The sequence below is a fragment of the Typopeltis vanoorti genome, chromosome 23 (assembly GCF_054136105.1).
Source record: "Typopeltis vanoorti isolate ZY-2024b chromosome 23, IOZ_Tvanoo_1.0, whole genome shotgun sequence".
NCBI classification, from domain to species: Eukaryota; Metazoa; Arthropoda; class Arachnida; order Uropygi; family Thelyphonidae; genus Typopeltis; species Typopeltis vanoorti.
Genome location: NC_143571.1, coordinates 32,794,945 through 32,807,624, shown reverse-complemented (window position 1 = coordinate 32,807,624; position 12,680 = coordinate 32,794,945). Strand labels below are relative to the sequence as shown.

At 35.9% G+C, this 12,680-nt stretch overlaps 1 protein-coding gene across 1 annotated transcript in view; it reads right to left on the bottom strand.

Annotated features, from left to right (window-relative positions):
- Nucleotides 1–12,680, bottom strand: part of LOC150093745 (dynamin-1-like) — a 124,190-nt gene that overhangs the window by 44,106 nt on the left and 67,404 nt on the right. Inside the window, exon 11 of the mRNA XM_090412968.1 lies at nucleotides 5,662–5,800. Within this exon, the coding sequence (XP_090269094.1) occupies nucleotides 5,662–5,800 (139 nt within the window). The remainder of the gene's footprint in view (nucleotides 1–5,661; nucleotides 5,801–12,680) is intronic.

Sequence of the window (12,680 nt, the reverse complement as noted above, 5' to 3'; positions counted from 1 at the left end):
AGGTCAGAAACTACCTTAGTCAGTCTCCTTTGGACCCTTTCCAACATCTCTTCATCCTTCTGAAAACCAGGTGACCAAATCTGAGCACAATAGCGTATGTGTGGCCTAATCAAAGCCTTATACAATGGAACAAGAATCTCCCTACTTCTATATGGCAGTGTCCTCTGCGTCATTCCCAGAAGCCTTTGTGTTGTCTTCACAATTTTGGCTATGTGTACCCTAAATTTCAGATCCTTATCATCCCCAGATCTCTTATTTCCTCCACCTCCAACAATATATCCTCACTAAGCATAAATTCTGCATCCCATCCCATCCCATATATCACAAGATAAATGGAATCAATATTTTCAGCAAAATTTTCAGTTTCAAATAGAATAACTGAACCTTTCATTAAGATGGGATTGAAACATGGACCCATCCTATTTAATTTATCATATAATAAATTAGTTTAATCCTTTATCCAAGTGTAAGTTTGCACCTGGAGTATCTTCAGGACTGAGCCAACTCATGGTAAAGGTGGACCAAGCTCTCATCACTACTTGTCTTAGTATCTCCCATAATGCAAAGCACATCTCCTTGCAGACATGTATAATGCTATGCATTAAGGGAAAGGCCACTATCCAGACCGGTTTCAACCTTTGTTGAGGTCTCATCAGTGGGAGCCAGACCCAGAGGTGGTGATACTAAGGTGGAAGTAATGGACAAGTCATATTTACCTATACGAGTTGCCAAAAGTTTATTATTAAATTACTCTGGATTTAGAGAAAGTGATGAGAGCTTGGTCCACCTTTACCATTAGTTGCCTTAGTCCTGAAGATACTTCAGGTGCAAACTTTGTTTCCTTACACTTGGATAAAGGATTAAATTAAATTTATTATAGTCTAACCAAGTGGAAAAAACTTCCAATATCTTTCTCTAAATCCAGAGTAATTTAATAATAAGGTGAGACACCTTTTGGCAACTCGAATAGGTAAATATGACTTCTCCATCTTCCACCTTAGTATCACCACCTCTGGGTCTGGCTCCCACTGACAAGACCTCAATAAAAGTCAAAACCAGTTAGAAGCTTGGGTGATGAATGGCAATGATGTAGCCCATGAATTTAACTGAGGCACGGCTGTTGCTGTTATCCATCAGATGACATATGAGCAATTAAGCGGCTCTGCTCGGTAGTGGGGTGAGCCTGTTACTGAGGGGAACAACATTGAGTTTTTGGAGTTTGACCTGTACTTGAACATTCAATAAAGGTCAAAACCAGTCTGGGTAGTGGCCCTTCCCCTTAATGCATAGCATTATACATGTCTGCAAGGAGATGTGCTTTGCATTATGGGAGATACTAAGACAAGTAGTGATGAGAGCTTGGTCCACCTTTACCACGAGTTGGCTCGGTCCTGAAGATACTTCAGGCGCAAACTTTGTTTGCTTACACTTGGATAAAGGATTAAACTAAATTTATTATAGTCTAACCAAGTGGGAAAAAAACTTCCAAAAAAAAAAATTAATTTATCATTAAAGAAACTGTAAAACATAACACAAGTAGAACTATAATTTTGGGATATGTACATAATATTTGACTAGTTGGAGAAAATGCAGAACACACAAGAATAACTAATACGATTGATTACACATCAACCTAGGAAACAAGATGCCCAGATTACTATTGATAACCATAAATTTAGGAACATTAAATACAACATATAATAAAATTAGTAGAGAAACAAAATCCAGAATTCAAGCATCAAATCATTATGATTATTATTATTCTGGGAGTCAATGACTCACTGAGGAAGAGTCCTTTCTGGGTTACACAAAGTCTAAATATCTATCATATCTTTCCTCGAACACATTTATTGAAGATATACTTATAACACCTATACTGGTAGCCCATTCTACATACCTGTCACCAAGAGAATAATGCAATCTCGCATTTCCAAACCACATGCTCATTCATCTTCTAGGAATGATTCTGAGTTCTTTTCCTCAGTTGTCATGAATTATAAAAATCTCATTTGTATCTAAACTGTAAGATCTCCTTACCAACTTCTGTCCATTTCTCAAGACATTGTTCCCTTGATCTGTTCTTATATGATAATTCCCTGGGCCAAATATCATCTTAGTTGCCAGCTGCAGGATCTTTTCAACTGTCTCTTGATTTCCTCAGAATTGAGATGACCATATCTAAACACAGTAGTAGTTCAGATGTGGTGTTATTATTGTAAATTTAATGTTCTCTGCAATGCTAACATCAATAGCCATCATCATCATCAGGAAATTCCTGATAAGTATCCTGTACTTGGGATGTACAGGATACTATGATAGCACTACATATTAAGTTTACATAATTATTAACTTTCTGTCAACAATTTATCATCACATTAATTATTTATCAGAATTCCAACATTGCAGATATTTCATTTCATCTTCTACGGTACTTCGAACTACATCACTCCACCCAGATCTCAGTCTTCTTCAAACCTATTTTTCAAACCTTTCCTCTCCCGTTTTGTGTAAGCAACCAAACCACCTCAGATTAGCTCTGATCAATCACATATTCTTGAATGTTAAAAACATCAAGTTTCTTAATAATATCTTCATATTTTATATTATTCTATCAGTTATGCAATCTTTTCCCTCCCGTAGTATTTTTTCTCAGAGATCTCATATCTGTTGTCTCTAGCTTTGATCAACTGTTTTATTTCAAACTCATCTCTCTGGTCTATAAGTGATAATTGATTTAAACACTGTCCTGAATACTGCTATTTTACTGTTTTTGCTCATTTCTTTGCTTATTAGGTTACTTATTTATTCACAAAGTTTAATTTGCTATTTACACTACAACTTATAACTAAATAGCTAAAGAATCTACCATTAATTTGGCATAAATGACCAACCAATTAATGAACCTTTACATGTCAAGTGACATCTGGTAATGCCAAACTGCCTTCTCACTGTGGGTGGATAAACAATAGATTATTGTATTTCCATAAACAAAACTATCTCATAGTTTTTATCTTTTAATTGCTGATTTTCATGACAAGTTTGTTACAATAGTTATTCAGTTTAGTCAGAGAGTCCTTAACACTTGTACTGGATTTATTTAGGGGAATAACTTCAAGTAAATAGTAAAAGAGTAGAGGTGAAATCTCCAACTGTGATATCAGGTTTAAAGCCATTCATAATGTTATCCATATGAATAACACCATTTAACAGTATCTCTTTCAGTTCTAACTGGTTGGTACACTTTATTTAAGTGTATGTAACTGTTTACATGCACTTAAACAGACATCTTTATCTTCACTTTTTATGCATCCTTTTCATCTCTAATACCTTTTACACTAAATATTTATTGAAAAATTCTTGATTCTGACAGAAAGATCACAATTCAACTAATTACTAATGTCTCACAAATAGTTTGTTTCAGCATTTGTGCACTTTCTAGAGATATTTCATCATTTCCCATTTTTTGCTAAGTCTACAATAACATGAGCAGAAGCTATCCAGTACCTATGTCATTTCAAATGCAAACCCATCAACCCGATTACTTCCACTCAATATCCATTCCCTTCATCGCTGATCTGTTGAACAGCATTTCCCACAGAGCATTCCTTATAAATAATCATCTCTAACTCTTCAAAATGAACAAATTAATAGATTCAGTATCGCGTAATTCAGTATTCGAAATAAAGGAGATGAATTGGTGACACTGATAACATCAGCTTGGCCAAAGATTACTGGGATCTCTGAGACGTGGTTGACGGAAAATGATATAATAACAGGAATAGAAGTAGCAGAGTACAGCATTTTTCGGCAGGATAGGAAGGGAAAATGGGGTGGTGGAGTACTGCTTATGATAAGTGATGACTTATGTCCTCTAAGAGTGGAGGCTTTGGCAGGCAATGACACTAATGGTTTTGAAAGTATATGGTGTGAGGTAGAAGTGGCCGAGACAGGATGTTTAGTGGGGTGTTGCTACAAACCAAGGAGCACAGAGGGTGGGGAGCAGGAGATGTTTAGGCAGTTGAGCTTGGCAAGTGCAAGAAAAGAATGATTGTTATGGGAGATTTTAACTACAGCAGCATAAGCTGGGAAGAGGAAAATGCATGTAGTAATAAGGAGATGGAATTTCTAGAATTCTTGAGGGATAAATGTCTTAGGCAACATGTAATAGAGGGAACAAGAAGTTCAAGAGTTTTGGATTTGGTCATAGCAACTACCCTGTAGTGGTTATCAGTAAGATCTGCAAAATACCCCTCTACAGCTGCGATCACCTCTTGATTCGAAGAAAAACATTGACCAGCGAGGAAGAGTTTTAGTTTTTGGAAGAGATAGAAGTCAGAGGAAGCCAAATCTGAGGAATAGGATGGATGTCCCAACAATTCATAGTGCAGATCCCTTAATTTTCCCATTGCCAAATCACCTTTGTGGGCAGGTGCATTGTCCTGATGAAAGTTGATTTTTTTTTTCAGCAAACCCAGTCTTTTCTCACAAATTTTTTCATCTAGTCTGGTTAAAAGTTTCGTCTAGTCTTGGAATAATATTCTCCAGTTACTGTTTTACCGTTTTCAAGATAATTAATAAATAAAATGCTTTTAGCATCCCAAAACACCAATGCCATGACCTTTCCTGCTGATGAACCGACGTTGTCTTCTTTGGTGATGAACAACCAGCTTCTGTCCACTGTTTCGACTGCTGTTTGGATTATGGTGTATAATGGTGAATCCAAGTCTCATCCAAGGTAATAAATCAATGCACAAAATCAGTTTTATTCTTGTTAAAACGCTCTAAGCACTGTTCAGAGATTTTCATGTGAGTGCGTTTTTGATCTGCTGTGAGCAAGTGTGGCACCTACCTTGTGCAAAACGTTTTCATTTGTAATTCTTCATGCAAAATATATCCACACGTTCTTTTGAAATGCTTATAGTCTCAGCAATTTCACGCACTTTGACTCGCCAGTCATCCAATGCCATATCATGCACTTGATTAATGATTTCTGGTGTTGTTACACTTTATGGACATCCTTCACGCGGATCATCTTCAAGGCTAGTATAGCTATGTTTAAACTTGGCAGCCCATTTCTTAATTGTTTAAAAATGAAGTAGAAGTGTGCCCATAAACTTTTATGAACTTCGAATGAATTTCTTTTGGCATTAAACCTTCTTTTACAAAGAATTTTATAACTGCACAATACTCAATTTTATCCATTTCAAGGGATACAGACAACACTTTTGCTTCAGATGTATAAAATCAATTGTATACAACAAACTATTTGATAGAATGACGTGTAATTTCACATGGATGCTTATGACAGATGTACCAACTTAGTAAAAGAAAAATATTGCCAATAGTGTTGCCATCTATGGTCGAGAACTTTTCAGATCACCCTCATATTTTAATCTGGTCTGAAACCTTTCGTGTGTGTATGAATGATATAAAAAAATTATGATGCAGGCTGATATCTCTCAGATAAGTTTTAAATAAAAGTAAGATGAGTAAAAGAAAAATAATAAATAAATAATACTGAAAATAATTATATGCTTCAGGATTACAGTGAAGACAAAGTAACTTGATCAAAATACTGATTTTGGAAATTAGTAATTTCCAAATTATATGTGCTTAGAAAATATCTTTCACTTGTTAAATGAAAATAAAATTGGGACATACTATTTCAGCATTTCTTCTTACTGACTGTAAAAGCAATTTGGTGGTGTCGCTCACTGCTTTTTGGACTGGATCATGATACCTTTCTATGATCTTTCGACAAACATTATCAAATGCTAATGAAGGTGTAAATAATCCAGTTCTATATGAAAGAGAAAGAATAGTTAGCATATTTTCAATAAAATAATTTTTAATGTGGCTACTCCAATTCAGAAATATCTTAAAAACTCTTATCTTCCTGTTCCTTCTTTCATTACTATCTTTTTCTTTTAGAACAGCATTATTCCTGTAGTTTTTCCAATAATAATAATAATAATAATAATAATAATAATAATAATAATAATAATAATAATAATTATTATTATTATTATCATGGGCTATGTCATGAAATCCTTAAACTCATCAAGGGAAACTCAAAATATCATATCCAAGCACGATTCAACATTTGCTCAGTATCTGTCACACTTTGCTTTGAATTCATTCAACAGTCATGGCACCCACAATACACTCTGGCAACCTATTCCACTCATTCTTCACTCTCCAAGCAAGAAATCTAATAGGCACAAATTTTTTGAATCATGTGAATCCGTAAGCCACCATCCTAATCTTAATCGGACAGACAGAATCGCTTCCCAAAACTAAGTTTTGGGAAGCGATTGTTGTTAATTGTTTATAATTTTTTTATATTTTTATGTATTTATTATTTTTATATTAATTAATTAATTATAAATCTATTTCCACATCTCTGAACTCTAATAGTGTTTCCCTCTACTGGACAGCTGCAGTGAGACATGTGATATTATATGCATGCTATATGACTTGTTCTTGTATTCAGAATTTAAATGTTGTTACCAGTTTTTCTGTCTTCTCCCTGAAAGAAGCTAATGACATGTTCAGCAAAATATATAGGCTACTGCTACCTTCAACTCGTTTGTTTGTTTGGGTGCCATTTCTTCTGTCTTCCTCAAAACTTGTGTTGAGTTTATCCGAGGAAGATATCAGATGGCAGTGTTTTTTAGGTTTTTTCAGTACTACTCATGGCGAGCCAGGTGTCAATTTAACTATTTATATATATATATGCAGAGATACATATATATAAAGATATATATATATATAAGTGCATTTTTCTGATTAGCATGTAAAAATGAGTACACAATTAGTCATGGCACTGCATGTACGTATGTTAATCTTTTTGAAAGAGGAGTGGAGGGTGTGTGTGTTTGTGTCCCTGTATTGCTGTTTGAGAAGAATTCATTACTTTATTTTATTTTATATTATTTGAGTAATTTCCCTCTAATTTTCCATCTTGCTATAATATCTATATAGTGCTAGTTTCAGCTCTCTGTATATATAATATAATATGATATAAGATATATAATAATAACTGTTATTATTATTATTATTCTCCCTTCTATATGTTAGGCCTACTAGCCTATTACAGAGCTATCTTAAGCCCTATGCCTCCTGGTATATTCTATGGTTGTAGCTGCATGTGTTCATGGGCTCGTTTGCCTGCTTGTGGGAAGAAAAACCTTAGATAAATTGGGGAGAAAAACCCTGCTGTCCACGTCCAAGACCTTTCTCAGACAGCTAACTTGGCTGTCTGCGAAAGATCCTTAAGCTCCTCATGTCAGCAATGAACACTCCTTTCCCAGGCATACGGTTGCGAAGCGCATAGCCACTAGGCTAACTGTGCGGAATTATTATTATTATTATTATTATTATTTATTGTGAAGCTTATATATTCTACTCAACACAATTTTCTGTACTATAATAGGAATTTTATTAAGTAATTTCCATTCACACTATATTAATTCAAGAAACATACCAACATACCTCTTTCTTCTCCTTAACCAACTACCAGCCTTTAATTATTATTTTTATGGTCTACTACATGGAGGGAGGTCTTAAACATCATTCCAAGCACTATCCAATATTTGTTCAGTAACTATCATATTTTGCTTTGAACTCATTCACAGTCATTGCACCACACAACAGACACTAACAACCTATTCCACTCATTCACCACTCTCCATGAAAAAATTCTAGTTCTAAAATCTTCATTAACTACACTCTTGTAAGTTTCCAAGGATGGTCCCCTAGATTTCCAACCACCAGATCTGTTCTGAAAAATTTCCTCAGTATTAATCTTGTAAAAACTCTTCAGTAATTTGTATACCTCAAACATATCAACTCTTTTCCACCTATCAACCAACTTCTGTAACACATAAATCTTCAATTTCTTATCATAAGGTTCATTCCATAGACCTGCTACCATCTTGGTCACTTACCTCTGGATTCTCTCTGCCTCCTCCTCCTCATTGCTAAGAAACCCATGTGACTAGATCCTAACCTAACTGAACCAAGAGGTATAATAACCTGCTTGTTTATGCTCATCAAGGTATTCTTTAGTAACTAAGTAATTCAATGATTTGCTTTAGCCACTTTTGCAATATGCCCTCTAAACTCCCTATCCACTATCCCCCCAAATCCCTGGCTTCATCAATTTCTTGGAGTACAGTTCCATCAATGTGGTACATGGCTGGCAATCTTTTTGACCCAAAATGCATAACTGTACATTTTGCCACATTAAACTGACATGTTGTCTGGGAAAAGCAGAATGGATTATCCAAATCATTCTGCAAAATTTTAACATAATCAGTATTAACTATTGCCCTGCCCAATGTTGCATTATTGGCAAACACCTGAATAGTTCCACTCAGATCCATTTCTATATCGTTACAAATTAAATAGTAGCAGCCCAAGAACAGAGCCCTATGGCACACCACTAGTTACAGGCCTTCTGATAAACTATATTCTGGAATGAACTACTCTCTGATATCTCTCCATCAACCACCCTCTTATCCACTTCACCAACTTTATATCTATTCCCATGTGCTTCAATTTATTGATTAGAATTCCATTTGGTATCCTGTCTAAAGCTTTTGCAAAGTATGGTAATATCGCTGTAAAGTCATTACCTTTATCCAACTCAGATGTCTCTATATTATTAAACATAAGCAAGTTACTGAAGCATGACCTACCTTCACAAAATCATGTTACCCCCCCATACAATATTCCATTTCTGAATTTTGCTCTTGACCAACTTCTCCAGTACTTTGACAATGACTCCTGATATGCTGATTGATTGATAATTTGTTTCATCAGTTTTGGAGCTTTCTTTATGCAATGGAACTATTTTCCCCTCTTTCCATCCCCTGGGAACTAACCCAGAGTTGAGACGCAGATTAAATAGCGTGATCTAAGGCACTGCTAATTCCCTGAGGTAAATGAAATGGATGTGCATTGCATAATTACAGAAACTTGATGTGAATACAGCTATGGAATTAGATGGTACACCAGTTTCCATATGTCTTTGCCTCTCTCGTTACTGCAATATCTCCACATCTGGATGATCTACTCTTGCAAAGTGTTCATTTAGTAATTTTATTATTTCAACTTATTCAGTTACCTCCCTGCCATCAGCATTGATTAAAATCATTCTGAAATAAACATTCTTTCTTTTACTTGCAACATATCGAAAGAACTCTTTGGGATTATCTTTGGACTTCACTGCTAATTTCCTTTCATACTTTGCTTTTGCCTTTCTGACCACACTGGTTATCCTTCTGCCTTGTGTTTTGTGCTGCTCATATGCCTGCCCTTTCTAACTGAATTCCCTCTGCAATTTTTTTTTTTTTTGTAGCTCCAGCTTAATGATGATATTCATCCATTTAACTCCCACTAGATTTATTCTCCTAACTCTAGGTATGCAGTATGCTGTTACTTCCCACAAACAATTCTTTACCACTTCCCATACACTATCAACATCCAGCCACTCCTGTTTCACATGCCATGGCTGGATCCAAGCAATTGCCTAAGCTTGTCTTGTCATACTTATGAGCTCTGTAATTCCATTCCGCATATAGCCCCTCTTAACTGAAAATTGCATTGCACACATTTAGCGAACACCCAGATCAAGACCATATGATCACACTCACCAAATGGCAGCAATGTGATCATATTGGTTATGAACAAATTCTCAGATACAATTACTTGATCAAGCACTCTCAACCCCCCCTAATATATTTCATAACATGTTGTCTCAGGTAATTATCCCTCAGTAACTGCATAAAATCCATTTCCTTCCACCAATGTTTCCTCTACTCCTTCCAATCTATGTTGTCATAGTTGAAGTCCCCCCCCTCCATAATAATTACCTGCCCTCCACTCATTGAACTTATTTGCTGATGCATGCTATCCCCATCATCCTTTACATCCCCTGGTCTACAGAAGCATCCAACTGTATATTTTGTTCTGCTGGCCACTATCTCACATCAGATGGCCTCAAACATGATATATTCACTGATCTGCAGTTGAACTTCTTCTCTCTTTGGTTGCAGTTCATTGGCTATCATTAATGATACTCCTCCCCCATTCTTTTCTCTCTATCCTCACCAAACACATTATATCCTTCACATTATATCCCACTAACTATATCTTCTTCTGTCAGCCATGTCTCATTAATGTTAATTACCTTTAACCAGGATGAACTAACCAATGCCCCCAAATCTTCCCCCTTGTCCTGAATACTACTGGCATTAGTGTACATAAAATGCAAAAGCCCCTTAGGCCATTGCTATCCTGATACTTTATACTAACTATCCCATTCTGGTGGGTACCAGTGGTATTAACTTAGGTATTTTATACCCATTCTTGCACTCAACTGCCTCACTGATATCTGCATATCCACTCAGCGGCTTCTCCTCCAAAAGCTCTAGTTTCCCTGATTTTGCACATCCACTTTCACTTCATTCAAGAACACTTTTTCCAGACTCTGAATACCAAATCCATAGAGATGCAAACCATCCTTCCTGTACAAGTCCTTTCATCCATCAAAGTTACTCCATACATCCACAAACTCCACATCTTTTCAGCTTTCAATTCTTTCATACTCTAATATCCTTACTAACATCGTTAATTTTTGCACCTGGGAAGCAGATTTTTGTTACTCTTACACTAATCACACCTCTTATGATAGAATCTCTGTACAAGACTCTTTCCTTAATTTCTTCCTCTCTCTCTCTCTCTCTCAGTTAAGCATTACTTTCTCTTTTCTTGTACTGCTTTCATCCTGTTATCAGCTGAACCAGGCATTTCTACATTCGTTGCAGCTCCCACTTTGTCTTGAGTAGCTGAGCTATCTTTCTCATTATGGCCAACTCTTCAATCTTTACATCCATCAGACTACTATTGTTTTGATTAGCATTTTTACTTTCTCTCTCTGTCTTTCAATTGGTTCACTTTTAATCTCTCTTTTAATCCTATCTTCCATTACACCATCACACATATTTTCATATGTATTCTCTCTCCCATCCACCACTTCAATCTTGTGGCCTGACCTGCACTTCCGACCCTTGCTTTCATTGCATTCTGGCACACTCTCCTACTACTACTATCATTTTCAAATCAAAGTCTATTTGTCTTTGGTAATGCATACATTTTGCAGATATTGCACTATACAAAGACCCTCTGGTTGAATTCTTTAAACAATGATGCCTTGGATGCCATTGTCCTACTTTGAATCAGTGCCATGTGCTATGCTATGTAACTTAGTATGCAGGAAAACTATATTGACTATATTTAAATAAAACATTGAACTTAAATCTAATTACTACCATAGTGCAATCTAATTCTAACACAATCTTTAACTAATATTGCTATTTTTTCTACACTAAACAACTTTGCTTTCAGAGCTCTCCAAGCACAGGTCTATCATCAAATCTTTACATTCCATTCCATTATACAATGCCCTGATCAGACCATGTCTGGACTATTGTGCTCATATTTGGTCCCCAGAATTTGAAGAGGATAAATTAACTTTGGAAAGAGTGCAGGGGTGAATAACTAAGTATATTACTGTGTATCCTTCTCCTCTGTCCAAGGAAGTAGTCACCTTATTGTAATAAGTAAGTAGATTACTAAAACATGACCTCCCTTTAGCAAATCCATGCTGTCCATCAAAGATAATACCATTGTTGTCAACCCACTTCTGTATCCTAGTTCTCACCAGCTTCTCTAAGAACTTAACCACAACACCTGACATAGGCCTATAGTTTGATGCTTGAGTTCTATCACCTCTTGCCGGCTGGTTGGCCGAGTGGTTAGTGTATCCACTCTCCAGCCAAAAAGCTGTGGGTTCGAATTCTGCTGTGAGCATGGATGTTTGTGATTGTCTGTGAAAATACTAGTGGTGGTGGTGGTGGTGGTTGACAGTAGATGGCGGTTGGTGTAGATGATGAGGTTCGCTGTAGTTGGTGGAGACAGAGAGTTGACAAGAAATTATATTTTTGTTTTAATCCTTTACCCAAGTGAAAGTAAACAGAGTTTGCATGTGTAGATACTTCACACATAAAAATATCAGGGGAAGGTCCAGGTCCTCTACCCAGACCAGTTTTGTCCTTTATTGAGGTCTCATCAGTGGCAACAAGATCCAGTAAGATACCAAGGTTAAATGAGACCTCAATAAAGATTGAAACCAGTCTGGGTAATGGCTCTTTCCGTGATGATTTTGCATTATGTGATACTGAGGCAACTGATGTGAAATCAATAGCTTCTATAAGCAACTAGGCATGAAATTACTTCATGCATTTTTTCAATTGTACTTCATAAGTAAAAATGTGCATGAAAACATTACTTCACATTTTAATTCTTTACCCAAGCATAAGCATGTGCTTATGCTTGGGTAAAGGATTGAAACAAGAATATAATTTCTTTTCAAGTATAATATAAGATAAAAAAAATAAGTTCTTATGAAGACACGAAAAGTATTGGTAATAAAGAGATTTATTGCTTCTAGAATGTTTCAAAGAGATAAAAAGTAAATGAATAGTGTCATCATGAGTGAAAATGTGTATTCAAATAGGAGTATGAGAAATGGTTGGTTAGAAATTTTGGGTGCAAACCATTAGGAGTGAAATACAATGTAAGTGAAAAAAATGTACGACGATGGAAGTGATGTA